The sequence below is a fragment of the Bufo gargarizans genome, chromosome 10 (genome assembly GCF_014858855.1).
Source record: "Bufo gargarizans isolate SCDJY-AF-19 chromosome 10, ASM1485885v1, whole genome shotgun sequence".
Classification (NCBI taxonomy): Eukaryota; Metazoa; Chordata; class Amphibia; order Anura; family Bufonidae; genus Bufo; species Bufo gargarizans.
Window position 1 is genome coordinate 99,156,451 of NC_058089.1, and position 22,986 is coordinate 99,179,436.

At 46.9% G+C, this 22,986-nt stretch overlaps 2 protein-coding genes across 7 annotated transcripts in view; one reads left to right on the plus strand and one right to left on the minus strand.

Annotated features, from left to right (window-relative positions):
- Nucleotides 1–7,447, minus strand: part of RSPRY1 (ring finger and SPRY domain containing 1) — a 30,943-nt gene extending 23,496 nt beyond the window's left edge. Inside the window, exons 1-4 of one of the 5 annotated variants that reach the window (XM_044270732.1) lie at nt 7,347–7,432; nt 7,208–7,266; nt 2,469–2,932; nt 301–353 (exon numbers count right to left, since the gene is read on the minus strand). In XM_044270732.1, coding sequence (XP_044126667.1) covers nt 301–353; nt 2,469–2,815 — 400 coding nt within the window. In that variant the 5' untranslated portion in view covers nt 2,816–2,932; nt 7,208–7,266; nt 7,347–7,432. Of the gene's footprint in view, nt 1–300; nt 354–2,468; nt 2,933–7,207 lie in introns of all 5 variants that reach the window. The other 4 variants (XM_044270730.1, XM_044270733.1, XM_044270729.1 and 1 more) reach the window with 4 other exon arrangements.
- Nucleotides 7,448–7,612: 165 nt separating this feature from the next.
- Nucleotides 7,613–17,782, plus strand: PSME3IP1 (proteasome activator subunit 3 interacting protein 1). Of its 2 annotated transcripts, none has more exons than XM_044270774.1 (7): nt 7,613–7,698; nt 8,494–8,632; nt 9,932–10,030; nt 12,324–12,445; nt 14,911–15,047; nt 16,096–16,157; nt 17,042–17,781. In XM_044270774.1, exons 2-7 carry the CDS (start codon nt 8,509–8,511, stop codon nt 17,254–17,256), a joined length of 759 nt encoding a protein of 252 aa, XP_044126709.1. In that variant the 5' UTR covers nt 7,613–7,698; nt 8,494–8,508; the 3' UTR covers nt 17,257–17,781. The 2 variants fall into 2 exon arrangements, with proteins under 2 accessions (XP_044126709.1, XP_044126710.1); XM_044270775.1 differs by having other exon boundaries at nt 7,681–7,703; nt 17,042–17,782.
- The last annotated feature ends 5,204 nt before the right edge of the window (nt 17,783–22,986 follow it).

Below are 22,986 nucleotides of genomic sequence, written 5' to 3' on the forward strand. Positions count from 1 at the left end.
TAGCGGAGAATCCCGATCTGGAACCGGATATGGATTCCGACTTCCGTTGTGGTCCGTGGTAGCGGAATCAATAATCGGCCATTATTGATTCCGCTACCACGGACCACAACGGAAGTCGGAATCCATATCCGGTTCCAGATCGGGATTCTGCGCTAATCCAAACCCGAACTTTAGACGCCGAACTTAAAACAGAGGTTCGCTCATCTCTAGTTATAAGACGAGTCTAACTAGTATTCCTTTTTAAGAAGCCAAGGAGCCAGCGGGAAACAAATGCAAGAACAGAAATAAAATAAAAAGTACCTGTTTCTGCCATTTCATGCAAAGTGATCATAGAATAGGGGGGCTCCTGGTCACTGAAAAGCAATGGGAACAAACAAGGATTGGTCTTTTCCACAAGATGCGTTTAGGAAATGCAGTATCTCAGCAATTCATCAGGCAGCGAGTTATGATTTACGGGGCTTTGGACAAGGCCGATGAATCAGAAGTATCCTGAAGATCACATGAGACCGGATGCTTCATAAAAGTTTTTCTACTTTTCCAAAAACGAAGAGCTAGCTGCATGGTAGGACACAGTTCAGATGGTTTTTGCCATGCAGAAAAGTCAAGACATAGGGATGTACACCCAAACTCATGTTCAACAGAGGTAAGAAGATTTCAGACATATTTTACTCACATTACACATCATTAAGACCCTGTTCACACTTGCGTTGGTGGCTCATTCCTGAGCAAGGTTTACATATCCCATATTTGATGGGAAAAAATAATTCTGCACTGCAGCGCTAGGTTTCTGCCCAACTGACGGGCACTTTAGCATAACCTATCGGCCCCTATCGTAAGTCAAAGGGACTGGTGGTATTCGACGTACAGAGGATAAAGCATGAACGGAAACCATGACACAAGTGTTCACAGACAGGATCAGAACACTTGTGTTGATGGCTCAATCCTGAGCAAGATTTACATAGCCCATTATATTTGACAGGAAAAAATAGCTCTGCACTGCCGCATTATTGTCTCTGCCCAAGTGACGGACGCCCAATTGTCCACAATCGTAAGTCAATGGGACAGGTGGTATTCAACGTACAGAGGATAAAGCATGAACGGAAACCATGACGCAAGTGTTCACAGACAGGATCGAAAGTCATTAGGAAATAACTGTTGAATCCACAATGTATAATATGAACTGCTAAAATGACAACTCCCATTATCTCAGCTACTTCCAATAGCCCGAGGAGCAGTGCAAGGATTACCGATGTTCTCCACGTAATAATGATGGAACTTCTTTTCCTTGTGCTGTTCCGGTTATTGCTCCTAAAAATCTATGGCCAAAATGACAACTGGGTGTTACTAGTCGGGGGGGCGTTCCTCCGCAGTCAATGTCCAATCAGTGACGACAGTATAACTGGGTCAGGAGACAGCCCTTCGATATAAGCAATGGTAACACCGAGTTGCTTATTTATACTTCCATTTTCAGGAGGAATGACAGAGGAACGGCACAGTTATAAGACAAGATGCAACAGAGCACTCATTACAAGTCTTCCCTAAAACAGACATGTCAGGAGTGGTGACCGGCCCGCTTTAATATTGGGCAATGCCAATGTAACCATCCGTCCTTTAATAAAGACAAATCTAGTGCTAATTGTTCTATGCTTTTAAAAAAAAAAAAAAAAAAAAAAAAAAAAAAAACTTAGCTGCAGCCATAAGTGCGGATGCTGCCTTGATTAATATTTTAAGGGGTACTCCGGTTAATAGCATATACACTAGAGAGGAGATAAATGCTAGTTTAGTGGGCTCTTATAGCTGGGACTCTCATGGTCACCTGAATGGGGGATTCCGGCTCCCCGTCCTCTCCCACGGGTTAGAGAATTCAAGTGAAGCGGTGGTCAAGCATGTACCCTGTTGCTCCATTCAAAGTCCATTGCACCGATTGAGAAAGCGGATATTTTTTCGTGCATGCTTGACCATAGCATTCATACTGCACGTGGCCTCGCTTTGCAGCCGGGAGATAATGGGACACTGGTGGGGGGTCAACTCCTCCACAAAGCCAGCATTTATCACCTATCCAGTGGTGAAAGGGGGCAAACATTCAGTATTAGGCCTCTTGCACAAGACCATATGGCTTTTTCAGTATTTTGCGGTCCGCAAAAAACGGATCCGCAAAAAATACAGATGACGTCCGTGTGCATTACGTTTTTTGCGGAATGGAACAGCTGGCTCCTGAGAGAACAGTCCTATCCTTTATAATAGGACATGTTCTGTCTTTGAACGGAACCGAAATGGAATGCATACGGACTACCTTTCATTTTTTTGCGGATCCATTGAAATGAATGGTTCCGTATACGCAACGCAAAAAACGGAAAGTAAACCAAAAAAAAAAAAAAAAAAAGGTTCATGTGCAAGAGGCCTTATAAAGTGGGCAGCATGTGATCCGATACAAAAGATCCTAAACGCAAAAAAAAAAAACAACTTACTTGTCCACAAGAGTCCTGATGACGGCCAAAGTATCCAGCACCAGGCCGTCCACATTCGGCTTTTTCCTCCGTGGCTCGTGTGGTCCCCTTCCCCTCCTAGGAGGTCTTACTGGATCTCTTGGGCGGTTTCTAGATTCACTGGCAGGTGCAATGCGGTTTTCAGTTTGCTGACTGGGGGAGTCTACATTGTCCTCCACGTCACTGTCTTCTCTGCACACACAGTTGTTCCCCATGTTACTGGTCCCCGAATGTTCATTTACATGAACTGTATGGTGCCCAAAGTGCAACAGAAAACCTTGCACGAGGCTTCTGCTAGCGTAAAATGCAACCCAAGCAAGCACAATCATCTAGAACGTTGGACATGTTGCAGCGGCAAGAACAGGAATCCGGCTTCTCTCCATCCTCCTCTTCATGTCCACTGCCGGACATTATCTGGGACAAGGATCCATGTCTCCACTACTGGTCTGGAGAAATCAAGGGGGGGGGGGGGGGGGGTTAGTCCAAGCGCACGTAATAAAACGGACAGAACTAATGCTACTATCAGTTATTACATGAAGTCAGTGCATCGTCCCGTTGTCATTTCTGACCGTGTGCGATGACATCAATGTGTGACTTTGTAACAGACCCCTGAAGGCAACTCCAAAGAAGGTGAAATTAGGCCAAGTCTTACGACTGAAATAACAAATGAGTAGGGTTGAGCGAACTTGTGTTTTAAGTTTGGCGTCATCGAAGTATCGCGTTATGGATTCTAAATTCCGTTATGGTCCGTGGTAGTGGAATCTATAACGGGATACTTTGATAACCAGAACTTTAGACGCCGAACTTAAAACACAAGTTTGCTCAATGCTACAAATGAGCCATTGTGGTCTGAAGAAAACGACTGGGGTGACAGCTGAGGCGTCGCTCATGACCCATGCGCAGTGGTGGTGGCCATTGTTAAGAGTGGTCTAACATTTCTGCAAAAAATTATGGGGTTCATTTACCATCCTGAAATACACCTATATTAGTCGTATGGCTGGCGGAGATTGCTGCGCAATCTGCGACCTTTCCCGTGCCACGTCAAGTCTAAAATAGTGGGCGTGGCACGGGTGGGGAAGGCCCGGCCGGCCCGTCTCATACATCATTTACTAAGCCTGTTTTAGGCGTAGAAAATGGTCTAAATGTAAGACAGCAAGGAAGCCGGCTTAGGTTTAGACCGGCAGTGGACGCGCCAAAGTTATGGAGAGCCCGGCGACTCTTCATAACTTCGGCGGATCCACAACCAGATATAGGGTAATCAAGACTGGTGTCTAAAACGCCGGTGTTCTGCCAAATCTCTATACCTTGCGAAAAGTCTATACCGGAAGTGATGCGGCCGCACAGGAATCGGCTGGAGGAGGTTGTGCGCAACGCTGCGCAAGTACACATCCACCGGCTTAGCAAACCATTATTGCAGCGCCGCTATACTTTGTACACAGCACGTGCGCACTTAGGGGTATAGAGATTTTGTAGCGCTAAATATTTCATCCCTATCCCTGAGTGCGCAGGCGCCCACAAATCATCAGTTGCAGTTCAGCGCTACTATGCATCGACCTCGGTATCCAGCTCTGTGGTAAGGATGAACTGCAACTGATGATTTGTGTGCGCATGCGCACTCAGGGGTAGGGAGATCTGATGAAATATTTTGCGCTGCAAAATCTCTATACCCCTAAGTGCGCACGCGCGGTGTACGAAGTACTTCTATCGCAGTGCTGCAATAATTCTCTGCTAAGCCTCTGGATTGCGCAGCGCCACGCACACCCTCCTCCAGCTGATTGCTGTGCGGCCGCGTCACTTCCAGTATAGACTTTTCGCAAGGTATAGAGATTTGGCAGAACACCGGTCTTAAAAAATGAGCCCCTATGTTTTCTTTGCCCCGAACCACTGTTAAGAAAAAGTCCAGCAGTATGAACAGGGTCTAGACTGACGCAAACAAAGAAGAGACTCCACTGCGCGCTGGAGAGCTGCAGCCTCTATAAAACAGAAGAAGAAGACCCCCGCCGACCTGATACTAAATATTAAAGGGCTTGTCCATGTCAGATTAAAATCTTGTCATCCACAGTAAATGTAATGAAAACTAACAAAAGAAGTGATGCCCACCACTATTGTCCCATCTCTTCCTGTGCCCCACTCTGGTCCTCTCCATCGGTGTTGGTTTTCCTGGCTGCAGCGGTGACACCCCGTACACACCACATCACCGTTACAGCCGATCACTTTATACTGACAAAGCCAGTGATTGGTTGCATAGTAAACGCGATGTGTACAGAGGGTCACCGCTGCAGCCAGGAAGAGGACGTCAGCGCTGCACTCAGATGGGCAACTGGGCATCACTTCTTTCGTTATTTCACCACATCTACTGCTGCTGACAACAGTGGACTTTAACGTGCACAACACCTTTCACCTCAAGAATGGGCCGTCAAATTAAAAAGGCTGAATAACCCCTTTAGATATTAACCTTCACCCCACACAAAGTGCACAAAAAGCAAGTTGAGGTCTAGAAGAAGGCGGCCTCGTTTACTCCACCAGAAACAGCGCCACGTCTTGGCCTGCGCAGGAGATCTCTCTCAAAGTGGAATGCCGCCTTCTTATTGTCACACTGTCCCGGTGAAATGCCCGAAGAGAACACTGGGTGAGGCCTGGGACTCGGTGCCACCCACCATTCCAGAACGACAGGGATGCATAACTTAGGCCCCTTTCACACGAGCGTGACGGATTAGGTCCGGATGCGTTCAGGAAAACTCGCACCATTTTCGCAAGCAGGTTCAGTCAGTTTTGGATGCGATGGCGTTCAGTTTTTATCGCGTGGGTGAAATGCGCATTGATGCGTTTTTCACGCGCGTGATAAAAAAAAAACCTGAACGTTGACAAACCGTCTCCTAGCAACCATCAGTGAAAAAAACGCATCGCATCCGCACTTGCTTGCGTTTTTCACTGAAGCCCCGTTCACTTCTATGGGGCCAGCGTTGCGTGAAAAACGCAGAATATAGAACATGCTGCGATTTTCACGCAACGCACAAGTGATGCGTGAAAAACAACGCTCATGTACACAGACCCATTGAAATGAATGAGTCCGGATTTAGTGCGGGCGCAATGTGTTTGCATCACGCATTGCACCCGTGCGGAAAAACTCGCTCGTCTGAAAGGGGCCTTAGGGTTGTGGCCTGCGATTTCCGCAAACCAGATTGTCCAACAGAGCAATCCTTCAGACACACTATTGCACGCGATCATGCCGTATTAAAGGGGCTGCCCTGGCACACCGTCTAGTCTCATACGCTCGATAGTACATTTGCCAGGTCAACCACCTGACACACAGGACCCGTTCACCCTACTGGCCAGGAGTCTCCTCGACAACCCAGTGTGCAGAAGCAGCAGTTTTGGGCAAGAGAGTGTCTGGACGCCCCCTTTAATCATAGTTGACACCAATTTTACATTAGAGCTTTGCGGCGGTGGCTTTGCTTCTGGATAACACTGGTTGCCAGTCTGCTGGCTTCAGCTGTGACGTGTCCACAATCGACAGGTAACCGCTGAAGCCAGTCACTGGCTGCAGTGGAGCAGGCAAGTGAAAAAAAATGAAGACTAGAAGATGGAGCCAGTGTGCAGAACTGGAGCAGCAGGGGGTAGGTAAGTATTTTTCATTAGGAGAGGCCAGCTGCGGGCATCACTTAGACATTAGATATGCCCTAGGGAGTAACTGCCATGTGATGGCGTATTCTCAAGGCATGGTACGTTGCTAGGAAATGCCACCTCTTTACAATAAGTAGGGGTCCGATCAGTCTGATCTCTGGAACCCATGCCGATCCTAAGAATGAAGGGCTGCAGCCCCCTCGGCCTTCCCCTGCGCAGCCGTGCTCCGGCCACTCATTGTGCAGGGACCTTCCAGTGAATGGGGTCCGGCTGTAGCCCCCGGCCGATATGCTGTTACTATATAACAGGGAGGCTCAACCCGCGGCCGTCCAGCTGTTGTAAAACTACAACTCCCACCATGTCCTACTGTAGGCTGTCTGGGCATGCTGGGAGTTGTAGTTTTGCAACAGCTGGAGGGCAGTAGGTTGGGCATCCCTGCTTTATAATTTGGGAACAGCCCTTTAATCGGTCAACTGATCTATACGGGCCCGGCTGCCAAGACCCCCAACAAACAGGTGATCGGTGTGACCGGCTTCTCATCTTCCCAGCAGCACGGCCCGGGTATTATAACATTCAGATGGGCGATCGTCGTCCACGTCACATACCGGGGGCTCAGCGCCATTATCTATTGGTTTGCTCCATTACACCAGCAGATGATGATGGTGGTGGATCCGTCACATGACGGTCGCCCCCCTAACTATAAGGATGACCATCGGGTTTTGGTTACTTGTCTGTAACGTTACCCCATAAAATGCTATTTTTCCTGCCAGCCTTCCGTCCATATGCCCCAATGGGCGCCATGTTCTGTTCGGCCATGATACCACCGCCAGTCACCGAGAAACCTGACAGACTCCATAACGAATGGGATAAGGAAGGCTCTGGTTAAAAAACGGATCCGATGAAAGGGTCGCCATTAAAAAAAAACTCTTAGATCGCAACACGATGTTGGGGCGGTAACGCAAACGCAGCCGGTGCGGCGGTCTAGTCCGGGCCATGACGACACGACACCTGGAAGCCACAGGTGGCTGGTCCCTAACCGGTGTAATACCGCCCCTGTGACACCATATAGGAGAAATACACCTGTAAGGGACACACACCAGGTCTCCAGCGGATCAGGGAAGCTCCTGCCTTGTCCTCCTCAGACCTCACGCTGCATCTGCTGGACAAAGAAGCAGGAAGACACAATGATGGGCTGGGCACATGCACTCACCGCCCCTATGTACGGAGAAGCCTCACCGTTATCAGCCTCGCGCACTTCCTGTTTCTTTCTCCTCTTTCTGTTACTGAAGACAAGACCAATCGTGACGCGGCCAGCAGGGAAGTGAGTTGCATTTTCTGCGCATGCTCACACCCTTATTTTTTTTTTCCCCTCTTTACGTTCTCCGTCACGTTCTGAAGCCGCGGCGGCCATCTTTATTTAGACGCGCCGTCATTGGTCGCCGTCTATAGGCAGACGAGCTTTGATTGGGTCGTGGGCGATGTCAGCTAGCATCTCATTGGTTGGGGCAGTGTAGTAAGCCGCGCGTTCATTGGCTAGAACGGATAGGCAGCTTGTGTTGGAGAGTGAGCTGGGCAAAGAAAGGCATTGGTAAGGTAGGGGTGTCTGTGACTCGGGGTGCAGAGGGTGCCAGGCAGTTTTGTCATAGTGCTTCAGTTATTGGGAGACATACTGTGCTTTGGCCGATTGGAGAACTACAAGCTTGGGAAAGTTTAAGGATAGCTTATTTTAACAACCTCCCCTCCAGCCCAATATGGCAAATGTTTAAAGTGGTAGATAGTAGTCCTAGAGCAGGGATCAGCAACCTCCAGCCGTACTGAAACTACAACTCCCAGAATCCTCCTTTCACTTCTATGACAGGTGAATAGGTGTGCATGCTGAGAGTTGCAGTTGCACAGCAGCTGGAGCGTCGAAGGTTGCTGATCCCTGTCCTAAACGAATATAAAAAAAAGTATCTACCGTGAGGACATGAGATTCAACATGTCGGGTCCTGTTCTTCCCCTACAGCTGCAGAATCAACGCCGGCCAGACGTCTGATCCGCGTTGCTGAACAAAATAAAATAAGGGCATCATTTACAAATAGATATGCGCCAATAGATATGCGCAGATTCTGTCCCACGCCATGTTGCAGCAGAATCTGTGACTTCTTCCCCTGGGGACAGGGCGGCAGGCCCGTCTCAGTCTTCATTTTTTACGCCTGGTTTACACATAGAAAATTGGTTTAAATGTAAGACAGCAAGGAAGCTGCCTTATGTTTAGAAGCGGCGGTGGATCCGCTGAGGTTATGTAGAGGATCCACCGCCAGAGCACAGGGTTATTAAGACTAGATCTGATTGCCACTAAAAAACGCTGTTCCTTCCGTTGTTCCCGTTATGTTGGATGTAGCCGCGGGTGTTCAGAATGGACGGACAAGAGGAGGACATTGTCATAAACAAGAAGTTCGTAACAGAATCGGAATTAGAGGAAATACGAAAGAAAAGGCAGGAAGAATGGGAAAAAGTGCGGAAGCCAGAAGACCCAGAAGGTACCTACAAGGGGAGATACTTATATAAGGTCATCGCATGTGCCCGCATTGCTGAGAAAAATGAAGTTTAAATATATGCAAATGAGCTTCTAGGAGCATCGGGGGCGTTGACGTTACACCTGGAGGCTCTGCTCTCTCTGCACTTTGATTGACAGGACCAGGCACTGTAAAGATCACCACACCTGGTCCTGTCAATCAAAGTGCAGAGGGTGCGGCAGTTGCAGAGAGAGCAGATCCTCTAGGTGTAACGGTAACGCCCTCGTTGCTCCTAGAGGCTCATTTGCATATATTAAAACATAATTTTCCTCAGCAATGCGGGCACATATGAGCATGGGACCAACACAGATGTCTTCAGCTGCCAAGCGCACATGTCACAGGTCAGCCAGTGTCATAGGTACAAAACTGCTGACAGATGTCCTTTAAAGGGGAACCCTGGCTAGATTTTTCTTTCTAATAGCGTATAATTTTAAAGGGACACCCCTCTTTTGTTTGCCTGCTTTTCAGTCCGTGGCTGCTGGAACCCCTACCATTCAGCAGCCATCACAGGAAATAGCTCCCATCGCTTACACATTGCAGTGAGATGTAGTATCACACCGAGCTATAAAAATCAATTGGCGGCCATGTATTACACTGTTCCAGAGTAATAGCTTTTGCAGCACCTCTTTGTCGTAGAGGAGGCCCTAAGATGCGGACCCCCATATACCCTGATGGGACCACCTTCTTGCAACTGTTCTGTAGACTAATGACTATGCTCCGGCTACTGCTAAGCCTGACACCGCAAGATCTCCATGTTGTGACCCCCTCTTGCCATGCAGCAGAAGGGCCAGTGAGATCTGAAGTCTCAGCCTCGGCAGACAGAGGAAGATTACAGCTGGGACACAGAACTGGACTCTATAATTCTCTGGATTTCATTTTATTTCTTGTAATGCTGCAGTTTTAGAGGGGATATGGTGACGGGGGCCTGGGAGGGGATCAAGGTACTCACAGGGGACTTATAGCCTGAACAGAATAATTTGCAGCATGCGTGTGGGGATGCAAGGACTACACCGAGCTTCAGAAAGGCCAGGTGACCGATAGATGTGACATCACAGGCCGAGGAAAAGACCGCAACGCTTTCTTGACCGCGATGACTGCTGATTAGCAGGGAGACTGGGAGTCGGTTTCCCACCCATCAGTTATCCAGAGGATAGGCCATCAATATATAAATCTCAAATACGAAAGCAAACATGAAATGTGTTACGTCTCCCTCTATATGATCGTGTACTGATTATTTTTATTATTTTTTTATATTTCTACCAGAGTGTCCAGAGGAAGTATACGACCCGCGCTCTTTATATGAGAAGCTTCAGGAACAGAAAGAGAAGAAACAACAGGAATATGAAGAACAGTTTAAATTCAGTAAGATTCATCTAATGGCTGCTGTAGGGGAAGCGTATGATGGAACTGAACTCCCCGGACTATGGCGGCTATGGATCCTTATAAGGCCTCATGCACACGGACGTTTTTTTTCACGGTCCGCAAAACGGGGTTCCGTTGGTCCGTGATCCGTGACCGTTTTTCCGTCCGTGGGTCTTCCTTGATTTTTGGAGGATCCACGGACATGAAAAAAAAGTCATTTTGGTGTCCGCCTGGCCGTGCGGAGCCAAACGGATCCGTCCTGAATTACAATGCAAGTCAATGGGGACGGATCCGTTTGATGTTGACACAATATGGTGCCATTTCAAACGGATCCGTCCCCATTGACTTTCAATGTAAAGTCTGGAGTTCTGTTATACCATCGGATTGGAGTTTTCTCCAATCCGATGGTATATTTTAACTTGTAGCGTCCCCATCACCATGGGAACGCCTCTTTGTTAGAATATACTGTCGGATATGAGCTACATCGTGAAACTCATTTCCGACAGTATATTCTAACACAGAGGCGTTCCCATGGTGATGGAGACGCTTCAGGTTAGAATATACAAAAAAACTGTGTACATGACTGCCCCCTGCTGCCTGGCAGGTGCTGCCAGGCAGCAGGGGGCAGACCCCCCCCCCCTGTTTTTAACTCATTGGTGGCCAGTGGCCCCCCTCCCCTGTTGTTAACTCGTTGGTGGCCAGTGTGCGCACCCCCCTCCCTCCCTCTATTGTTTTAATACATTGGGGCCAGTGTGCGCGCGCCCCCCAACCCCCCCTCTATTATTTTAATACATTGGGGCCAGTGTGCGCGCGCCCCCCCAACCCCCCCTCCCTCCCTCTCTCTATTGTTTTAATACATTGGGGCCAGTGTGCGCACCCCCCCAACCCCCCCCCCCCCCCCCTCCCTCCCTCTATTGTAATCATCATCGGTGGCAGCGGAGTAGAAGATTTTCATACTTACCTGCTTCTTGCTGCTGCGATGTCTGCGTCCGGCCGGGAGCTCCTCCTACTGGTAAGTGACAGCAATGCGCCGCACAGACCTGTCACTTACCAGTAGGAGGAGCTCCCGGCCGGACGCAGACATCGCAGCAGCAAGAAGCAGGTAAGTATGAAAATCTTCTACTCCGCTGCCACCGATGATGATTACAATAGAGGGAGGGAGGGGGGGGGGGGGTTGGGGGGGTGCGCACACTGGCCCCAATGTATTAAAACAATAGAGGGGGGGTTGGGGGGGCGCGCGCACACTGGCCCCAATGTATTAAAACAATAGAGGGAGGGAGGGGGGGTTGGGGGGGGGGGCGCGCACACTGGCCCCAATGTATTAAAACAATAGAGGGAGGGAGGGAGGGGGGTGCGCACACTGGCCACCAACGAGTTAACAACAGGGGAGGGGGGGGGCCGCACAATGATATTCAAACTGGGGAGGGGGGGGGGGTCTGCCCCCTGCTGCCTGGCAGCCCTGATCTCTTACAGGGGGATATGATGGGGTTAATTGTACTATCATATCCCCCTGTAAGAGATCGGGTGCTGCCAGGCAGCAGGGGGCAGTCTTGTACAAAGTTTGCAGTGTATTCTAACTAGAAGCGTCCCCATCACCATGGGAACGCTTCTGTGTTAGAATATACTGTCGGAAATGAGTTTTCACGAAGTGAAAACTTAGATCAGAAAAAGCTTTTATGCAGACGGATCTTCGGATCCGTCTGTATGAAACTAAAACCTACGGCCACGGATCACGGACACGGATGCCAATCTTGTGTGCATCCGTGTTCTTTCACGGACCCATTGACTTGAATGGGCCCGTGAACCGTTGGCCGTGAAAAAAATAGGACAGGTCATATTTTTTTCACGGCCAGGAAACACGGCTCACGGATGCGGCTGCCAAACGGTGCATTTTCCGATTTTTCCACGGACCCATTGAAAGTCAATGGGTCCGTGAAAAAAAACGGAAAACGGCACAACGGCCACGGATGCACACAACGGTCGTGTGCATGAGGCCTAAATCATACTATTGGGTGATAATGCATGGAGCAACTTCCAGCATACACCCTGCAGACCCAGACTTCTGACTGAGATTATCTCTGCATACAGACAGAATAATAAGACAGGGATGCTCAACCTGCGGCCCTCCAGCTGTTGCAAAACTACAACCCCAGGCATACCCAGACATCCTACAGCTATCATCCCACAGCAGGGCATGGTGGGAGTTGTAGTTTTACAACAGCTGGAGGGCCGCAGGTTGGGCATTCCTGATCTAAGACGATCCCCTCCTTCTCCTTTTTGTATTGTTTTGCAGAAAATATGGTCCGGGGTTTGGATGAGGAGGAATCTAACTTTCTTGATGAAGTTTCAAGGAAACAGGAGTTGCTGGAAAAACAAAGGAGGGAGGAAGAGAAGAAGGAGTTAAATGAATTTAGAATATCCTTTCATAAAGCGCACTGCTGACGGAGGGACAGCTCGTAGTGTAGTGGAAATAGGACGGTGACAAGGCCGTTCTCAAATAGAGACGTACCCTTGGGAGTCGTACAAACCCACATACAGTCAGGACCATAAATATTGGGACATGGCCACAATTCTAACATTTTTGGCTCTATACTCCACCACAATGGAATTGAAATGAAACGAACAAGATGTGCTTTACCTGCAGACTGTCAGCTTTAATTTGAGGGTATTTACATTCAAATCAGATGAACGGTGCAGGAATTACAACAGTTTCCATATGTGCCTCCCACTTGTTAAGGGACCAAAAGTAATAGGACAGAATAATAATCATAAATCAAACTTTCACTTTTTAATACTTGGTTGCAAATCCTTTGCAGTCAATTACAGCCTGAAGTCTGGAACGCATAGACATCACCAGACGCTGGGTTTCATCCCTGGTGAAGCTCTGCCAGGCCTCTACTGCAACTGTCTTCAGTTCCTGCTTGTTCTTGGGGCATTTTCCCAGTTTTGTCTTCAGCAAGTGAAATGCAGCTCAATCGGATTCAGGTCAGGTGATTGACTTGGCCCTTGCAGAACATTCCACTTCTTTCCCTTAAACTCTTTGGTTGCTTTTGCAGTATGCTTTGGGTCATTGTCCATCTGCACTGTGAAGCGCCGTCCAATGAGTTCTGAAGCATTTGGCTGAATGTGAGCAGATAATATTGCCCAAAACACTTCAGAATTCATCCTGCTGCTTTTGTCAGCAGTCACATCATCAAGAAATACAAGAGAACCAGTTCCATTGGCAGCCATACATGCCCACGCCATGACACTACCACCACCATGCTTCACTGATGAGGTGGTATGCTTAGGATCATGAGCAGTTCCTTTCCTCCTCCTTACTCTTCTCTTCCCATCACTCTGGTACAAGTTGATCTTGGTCTCATCTGTCCATAGAATGTTGTTCCAGAACTGTGAAGGCTTTTTTAGATGTCGTTTGGCAAACTCTAATCTGGCCTTCCTGTTTTTGAGGCTCACCAATGGTTTATATCTTGTGGTGAACCCTCTGTATTCACTCTGGTGAAGTCTTCTCTTGATTGTTGACTTTGACACACATACACCTACCTCCTGGAGAGTGTTCTAGATCTGGCCAACTGTTGTGAAGGGTGTTTTCGGTCATGCACCACAGTTGTTTTGGCCAGGCCTAATGTTTTTGCTATCTGTCTGATGGGTTTGTTTTGTTTTTTCAGCCTAATGATGGCTTCACTGATAGTGACAGCTCTTTGGATCTCATCTTGAGAGTTGACAGCAACAGATTCCAAATGCAAATAGCAGACTGGAAATGAACTCTGGACCTTTTATCTGCTCATTGTAATTGGGATAATGAGGGAAACTCACACACCTGGCCATGGAACAGCCGAGAAACCAATTGTCCCATTACTTTTGGTCCCTTAACAAGTGGGAGGCACATGTGCAAACTGTTGTAATTCCTGCACCGTTCACCTGATTTGGATGTAAATACCCTCAAATTAAATCTGACAGTCTGCAGTTAAATCACATCTTGTTCGTTTAATTTCAAATCCATTGTGGTGGTGTATAGAGCATGTTAGAATCGTGTCCATGTCCCAATATTTATGGACCTGACTGTATGTACCAGTTATAAGTCCCCTTCATACCACAAGGCTTTAAATGGGTTGTCCCAAGATACTGTATACATTGGTGGCATATTACTAGAACTTTAAATGGGTTGTCTACCTTTTATTTAAAGGGGTTTTCCCATCTCGGACATTGATGACCTATCACTAGGATGTGCCATCATTGTCAGATAGGCGCAGGTCCCACCTCTGGAAGCCTCTCCTGTCTCCAGAATAGGATGCACTACGGAGTGCTCTCCATTCACTGCTATGGGAGTTCTGAAAATAGCTGAGCTCTGCTATTTTCGGAACTCCCATAGTGTTAAATCGAGAACGCACCACACACGCACAGCCACCTCTCCTTTTACTGCTTTGGGACTGTCTAAAATAGACGAACCGCAACTCAGCTGATTTCGGGTCCCGTTCTGAAGATAGGAGGGGGTCCTAGACATGCCAGGACCCACACCTATCTGACATTGATGGCATATCCTAGCGATATGCCATCAAAACGGAATACTCCTTTTTAGTGATGGCGTATCCTCAAGATAGGGCAGCACTTGCTGATCGTCAGGGGTCTGACACCCTGCACCCCCGCTCCTCAGCAATAGCTCTGGCATTAGAAGCAGACAGCACCGTCTACTTTGTAGTGGACTGTGCTCATCACTGCAGCGCTGCTCCCATTGACTACACTGGTACGAGAAGAGAAATGAACATTGCACAGTAAATATATTCTGTCACATGCACCATTTTCTAACTTCTTAGGAAACTATTGATAAATTTGCTCCATTTAACTCCCAAAGTGTTGTATCCTTGATGGTCTTAGTCCACAATGCACAGACAATAGCTGCCACATCCACAGAGCATAAGAAGAAGGATGTCGAGAAGAAGCCGCTGACAAAACCCCTGGACAACAAGAATAAGTTTTCTCAGTCAAAGTTACTGGCGGGGGCCGTTCGGCACAAGAGGTTTGTACAGGATATTTTCACCCCCTTTAAGACATGTTTCTGAGCTAATTACAAACTGGTAATGAGAAATACATTGCATCCAACAATCCAGCAAGGGGTTATCCGACTCTTTGTAACTGATGACCTATCCTCTAGATAGGTGATCGGCATCTGATTGGGATGACCTGTCTAGAGGATAGGTGATCCTGTGAGTTGGGCATGCTCTCATTTCTATGGGAGTTCTGGAGACAGCCTAGTAAAGCGCTCTGCTATCTCCGGAACTCCCATAGGAAAGAATGGAGCGGCTGCGAGCCTGCCAACAGCTACTCTGTTCATTTCACGCGGTACAGGGCACCTGTTCTTGTGAACGTGGGGGTCCCACACGGTAGCGGGCCCACCGATCTAATAGGTGGCAAGTCAGAGGGGAAATCTGCCTCGCTTTTTGCAGCGTAAACTCCTCGTACTCATGAATGTATTTTACCCTTCCCCATTGACTTCAACGTTAGATAATCTTCAAAGAAGGAACATGCCACTTCTGAAGCATTTTTTGATTGTAAAAAAATAAATCATTGAAATCAATGGGAAGCTGTTTGGTAGCTGTTTGAATACATACAGTAATACACAGCATACAATCCCCTTTTGCACAACCAAACACATAGCGTCTTTTGGCAAATGAACATTCCCTACAGGTGTCACCTGTGGGACCCACTCCTGTCTCAAGAACGGGGTCTCGTTGCACACCCCAGTGAATGAAGAGAAGGCCACACGTGCCATGTACATTGCTCAGTCATCTCCAGCAGTCCTATAGAGTTATATGGAGTGGCAGCATGAGTCTCCACAGCTCTGGGTACTCTTTTGATTGGTGAGGGTCCCATCAGTCAGACCCCCACCGATGAGACACTTATCCCCTTTAAAGGGACATTCCCATATGATAGGGACGGGTCCCGTTTATGGGAGACTCTCCTATCTGGAGAATGGGGGTCCCATCGTCCCCCTTTAGTTGCTCGGTGATATGTCTGTTTGTATCGGTTATTCCTCTTATTTATGTGTAATATATATTTTTTTTCAGTAATTCTGAAGGCCCTGGAGCAAAGAAATTAAAGCTTGATCAGGAACATGAGAAGTTAATAGGTACGTCTTATTGGTGTTCTCTCACAAAACGTGACGTCAGGTGTGGTGTCCAGATGTGTGTGTGGCTATATGTGCCATGGGGAAAGAGTTATTAAGACCAGCGCTTTCTGCGCTGTCGGAGGATGCGCCTAATTTATGATGAGATGCAGGCCTCGTCAGAAATTAGGTGCATCCTCCGGCAACCTGTGCACCTAAACAGAAATCTACGATGGCTCACAGTTCCCGTAGCTTTGTCTTCCTTTTGGAAAAGTGGCGAGGGCGGCGTAAAAGAGGCACTTGGGACTAAGCCTGGCACAACAATGATGCTAAATTTCCTCCATTATGTCCAGCATTTAGTAGTTTACCTGTAAGGCTACTTTCACACTGGCGTTTTGAATTCCTTTTGTGAGATCCGTTTCAGGGATTTCGCAAACGGTTCAAAACGGATCAGTTCAGCCCCAATGCATTCTGAATGAATAAGGATCCGTTCAGAATGCATCAGTTTGGCTCCGTTCAAGTCTCCATTCCGCTGCTCTGGAGGCGGACACCAAACTGCTGCTTGCAGCGTTTTGGTGTCCGCCTGACGATGCAGAGCCAATGTACAATGTAAGTCAATGGGGACGGATCCATTTTCATTGACACAATATGGTGCCGTTGAAAACGGATAATGTCCCCAATTGACAATGTAAGTCAGGACGGATCCATTTTGACATAGACTTTTTTTTAAAAGAATAATGCAAACGGATCCGTTCTGAACGGATACAAGCGTTTGCATTATAGGTGCGGATCCGTCTGTGCAGATACCAGATGCATCAGCACCTAACGCAGGTGTCAAAGTAGCCTAAGGCGTTCCTTGTATAGTTCTATGGTGCCCGGTCCAGTCTCACATCTTGATCTGTTTTCAGAGACCCATTCTAGCTCTGTTGGGAGCTCCTATACCGCCGGTTCCCGAGTCCATTGTCCTCCAGCCTCCGTCTGTATTGGAATCTTACCGGGCCTAGGCGCCTATTCAGGAAGCAGTGACTCCGAGTCCAGCTCCGACAGCGAAGCCACTATCAACAACATGGGAAAGATTGTCTCCTCCGTTTTCCGCTCAGGCACTTTCCTTGATGCACCTTAAAGCAGGAAAACATTGGTCTCCGTAATCCCAGCAGTGAGATGTAGAACATGGACACATTCTCAGTGCACAAGCTGCGTAGTGCTCAGACATCATGCATTTTTAAGTTTAAAAGAGTTGTCCCAACTTGAAATGTTATTTAAATATAATTCAGCATGAAAACGAATTATTTTAGTAATTTACTTTCTGTTACTAAAATGCTCTAGTTGCAAAATATTCCCTTTACTTCATTATAATAGTGCCCCCTAGTGTTCAGTCTGTATAATAACGTGCACATTCACCTATTGAGCTGGATGAGCATGGTTGCACATGTTCAGTTCCATCCTTCGACTGCCACCAGCCAGATCTACTGCTAGTAGTGGGGCAATTTCAGGAAGAAAGGACACGCCCCTGAGGTGCAGCAGAAAAGAGAATCTGGCTGAGCAAGGCAGGTGTCAGTTTTTTTTGTTTGTTTTTTCTTTCTTTCTAGCACTCTGGAGCTTTCTGCTTGGCGCTGCATTGTTGTTGTTTTTTGTTGCAGCTTTTTTTTAAGAGGGGAAAAAAAAAAAAAAAATGCCACTTCCGGATGTTACATGCATGAAAGTCTATGGGAAATTTATATATATTTTTTCCATAGTTGCATTTTTTGACATGACATGCGTTTTTTGGGGGTCTGTGCCGTGTTTTTTTTTTATGTTTTCTAGCGTTTTTGTTCCATAGTCATGAATTGAATTTAAAAAAAAAAATAATTTTGTGTGCGTCTATGTTTTTGCAACAGCATATGTTTCCCATCCTGCAGGTTATTTTGGAAAAAAAAAAAAAATGCAAAAGTCAGGCATTTTTGGATGCACTTTTTGGCTGACCACCAATCCCTCTGCACCGCCCCCCCCCCCCCCCCCTACCCTTTTCCCTGTCAAAAACTGTGTGGCTGCACCCCAACTGCAAACAAAGAGATCACGGGACCCATGTGAGGTACAGGGCTGGTTCTAGCTTTGTTAGGAAGAGATTGTCATGTGCTATATGATGTCTGATCTTCATTTAACAGCTTATTAAATAATTTAAAGTTGGTTAACCATAGTGTGTGCTCACGTCATGTCAGCGACAGGTACTAGGCATTAATTCTGCAGACGTAATCTCCTCCAGTGGTTATATACAGTAGAGAAGATAATGTTGAGCTTTTCCTCCAAGATTATTTTTCCCTTCACCCATGACAGCACCATGAGAGAGAGGATCCGCCGCCCCCAGAGACAGGAAACCTGCAGAAAATAAAAGGGCGGACACTCTCCTCCCAATTCAGTGTGGTCTCCTGTCTCTGGGGAAGCCTGCCATTTGTTCTTTTTCAGGTCCTTCCCTCTGGTGGTGCTCTCTTCATACCTGCGGTCCCGGAGTAAGTAAGGCGGCATCAGTTGGTGCGCACGGGGACAAGCAGAGGCACAGCTGAACTCCGGAGGGGGTGATAGTGTGCTGGAGGTACGGTCGCCGAACCCCAGGGGGAGGAGGAGTAGTAAAAGCTTCCAGCAGTGTTTAGGCCGGGGAGAGCGGTCACGTGATTTGCGCATTGCGTCGTGAGTGACGTCATTCAGGTGTGCCTATGAGAAGAGCGCACTTTGTTTGCCTGGCGTCCCAAGTAAAAGCTTACTGAGGAGTCTACAGTCCCTCCAGTCTCGGTACCTCTGAGGGGGTGAGTGCCTGGGTCTCTTTATTATGCTTCCTTATACTGATGTATTTATGTTAATTAATTTTCAGACAAGACCTAAAAAAGTGTTTTCTAAAAAGAAGAATAAAGAATGTGCCATATGTAAAACCGTGTTGTCCTCAGATTGGGAGAAGATGTGTCAATCTTGTATAGATAGAACAGTAGCTGAAGAGTCTCCATCTTTTTATAAATGTCTCCAGACCTTGGTTAAATCCGAGGTCAACTCTACACTATCCAAGAAGGGCCTGGGGGAGAAGGACCCTAGAGCAAAGCGCCGGGAGTCTGTACAGGAGTATATATCCTCTGACCCTGAGGAGGAGGAGATACACTCCTCTCTGTTTGAATACTCTGAAAATTCTTCACAGTCCTCCTCTGGGGATGGGGAGGTTAGTGGAAGACCCTGTTTTACTTTAAAGGACACAGAGAAACTCCTGAAAGAGATTCGCTCAACCATGGGCATTGAGGAGACGAGAGAGTCCCGATTTATTCAGGACATCATTTTTGGGGGCCTAGAATCCAAACACCATAACACGTTTCTAGTCCACAGAAATGTTTCAGCCTTAATCAAGGGAGAATGGAAAAAGCCTAACAGGAGAGTGTTCGTATCAAAAAATCTAAAGCGTAAATACCCATTCAAAGAGGAAGATTCCACTACATGGGATAAAGCTCCAAAGATAGACGTAGCTATCTCTAAAGTCTCTACGAAAGCAGCCCTTCCATTCGACAATATGGGAATATTAAAAGATCTTTTAGATAAAAAGGCTGATATCTTTTTAAAGGGAGCTTGGGAGGCACCAACTTCCTCCTTTAGGCCAAGTATAGACTCTACCTGTACGGCCCGGTCCCTTATAGTATGGATTTCGGAGTTAGAAAACCAACTTAAAAATAGATGACCCAGGGAAGAAATTATAGCTTCCCTTAAAACAATAAGGAAAGCAGCGGACTTCCTAGCTGATGCTTCCGCTGATTCAGTCAGACTGGTGGCCAAATCTGCAGCATTATCAAACTCGGCACGAAGAGCGCTATGGTTAAAGAATTGGGGTCGCGATCTCCCGTCTAAAAATAAACTTTGTGGTGTCCCATGCGAAGAAGAACACCTGTTCGGTCCCACTTTAGACGATCTATTAGATAAGGCGGCCGATAAAAAAAGGGAGGTTTCCGGGGTTCCAGAATTTTTCTTTTTCTGGAAATAGGTTTAACCGGTCCTTTCGTAATTTGAGAGGAAATCGAGACTCAGATAAAAAAAAATCCAGAGATGACAAATTTAGGAACCAGGGGAAGGGTAGAAACTACTTCTTCAACAAGTCCTTTGGGGATAAAAATAAGCAAAACCAACAATGACGCCAGATATCCAGTGGCCGGCAGACTAAAAAAAAAAATTCATAGCTGGGATTAATTTTGTATTCGTCCCTCCAGAGATGTTTTTTGCCAGGGGAAAAAGTGAGTCTCATCCCGGAAAAAAAAAACTGTCATTTCAATAAGAAAGGGGATATCTATCCTGGGGTCTCTCACATCTTGTATTCCAGCAGTACGATGGGCACAACTCCATTCAAGGGCACTCCAATGGAAGATCTTGTCCCAATGGAAAGAAAGCAACTCACTAGAGGTGAAGATAATAATATCAAACCAGACCCTCCAGAACTTGACATGGCGGCTGGAAAGAGAAAATCTAATCCAGGGTATTCCATGGAAAATGGAAGAACTGATTAGTAGTCTGACCACGGACGCAAGCCCATGGGGAGCTCATATTCAGGAGGTCTCCCTTCAGGGCCTTTGGGGAAGTGTCCAAGGAAAAGGGTCCTCCAACCTGAAGGAGCTGACGGCCGTACGCCTAGCAATGAACTCTCTTTCCCAGGGTAAGGGGAAAAAATGTAAGAAGTCTAACGGACAACAAGACTGTAGTATCATACTTGAACAAACAAGGAGGCACAAAGTTCAGCACTCTAATGCAAGAAGCCTACAGAATCCTAAATCTAGCAGAGAGTATGTACTTCGATCTCGGCAGTCCATATCAAGGGCATCGAAAACAAACAGGCGGACTTTCTAAGTCGTCAGGTCCTTTCTCAAACCGAGTGGTCTCTCGACCAATCCATTTTTAAAAAGATAACAGACCTCTGGGGTAAACCAGACATAGATTTATTTGCGACGCACCAGAACAGGAAAGTTCAGAAATGTTTCTCCCTTGATCAGACCGGATCCCCTTATGGGATAGATGCCTTGATTTAGAAGTCGGATTTTAACCTGGCCTACGCCTTACCTCCCCTTCCTTTTAATTCCCTGTGTGTTGTTAAAAAACAGGGAAGAAAGGGCAAGAGTGATCCTCATTGCCCCCTTTTGGCCGAGAAGATATTGGTTCACGTGGCTCCGGATTCTGTCAGTCTCGGACCCATGGGTGCTTCCGGAGATCCGGGGCCTGTTGAGCCAGGGACCAGTGTTGCATCCTCGTATAAAGAACATCCACTTAACTGCTTGGAACTTGAGAGGTACATGCTAAGGAAGAGGGGGTTTTCCGAGGCCCTGATTTCGACCCTTCTTAAGAGTAGGAAGAAGGTTACTGTTGCCATTTATACTAGGGTATGGCACAAATTTTTAGTTTTTGCACAAAGCCAGATTAATGATATTCCACCCTCTGCTCCCATAAACTTGGTATTATAATTCCTCCAGAAAGGGTTAGACCTGGGTCTAGCAGGTAGTACCTTGAAAGTACATGTCTCGGCCTTGTCAGCTCTGTTCAATCAGAAGATTGCAGCATGTCCATGGCTATCTAGGTTTTTTTAAAGCAGTTGACAGGTCTTTCTTGGTGTCATCAGTCAGGCCTCCTCCTTGGGATTTGGACATAGTCTTAAAAGCCTTAACTTGTCCCCCATTTGAACCTATAGAGTCCATTTCCATAAAATGTCTCACTCTGAAATTATGTATCCTAGTGTCCTTAACATCTGCCACAGAATAAATTAAATTCAGGCTATTTCCATGAACCCTCCACATACCATGATTTTAGAGGACAAGGTTGTGATTCGTCCTGACCCGGCTTTTCTACCAAAAAGTCACTTCCAAATTTCATAGATCACAAGAGATTACTCTTCCTACCCTTTTTAAAAAGTCCCTTCACTGCCTGGATGTCAGAAGGGCTTTGATTAACTATATTTCCCGTACAGAAGAATGGCGCAAATCTTCACTCTTTATTCTATTCCAAGGCGTGAGTAAGGGCGGCGCAGCTTCAAGAAGCTCTATTGCCAGGTGGATTGTTTTGGCTATTTCTTTCTTACCTGTCTTCGGGTTTATCTCCGCCAGTGGGTCTCAGAGCAGACTCTACCAGGGCAGTGGCTACCTCTTAGGCAGAAAGATCCTCGGTTCCCATTGAGGATATTTGCAAAGCTGCCACCTGGTCTTCTCCTTCAACCTTTTATAGGCACTACTGTTTGGACCTAAATTCTCCTTCGGGGTCTTCCTTTGGTTAAAAGGTACTTCTTTCTACTCTCCCACCCTGAGTTGTTCCTCTGTTAAGTCCCTCGTGGTGCTGTCATGGGTGAAGGGGAAAAATGATGATTACTTATCGGTAATTTGATTTTCCAGAGCCCATTACAGCACCCTTATATTCCCTCCCCTTGGCATTTATGGTTCTCCTATGTTCACTTGGGTGTAGCAGCAAAAAATAAATAAAAATAATGTAAATAAAAATAAAATGTGTCTCTAACGTACCGTATATTGGCGGCCTTCCTCCGATGCTTGGATATCACACTGAATTGGGAGGAGAGTGTCCGCCCTTTTATTTTCTGCGGGTTTCATGTCTCTGGGGTGGATCCTCTCTCTCATGGTGCTGTCATGGGCTCTGGAAAATCCAACTACCAGTAAGTAATCATCATTTTCAATGATATATAATAATTTTTACAGAATCTCTGGTATGGCACTGGATTGAAGCTGCTTTCACACACAGGTTTTTGCAGTTCTTTTTCCTCACTTTCGTATTTTTAGTGTTGTTGTTTTCACCTGAGTTTTTTTTTTTGTGGTAGACGGACGTATAAGGGAAATATCAAACGCAGCATGCTGATGCTATTGCT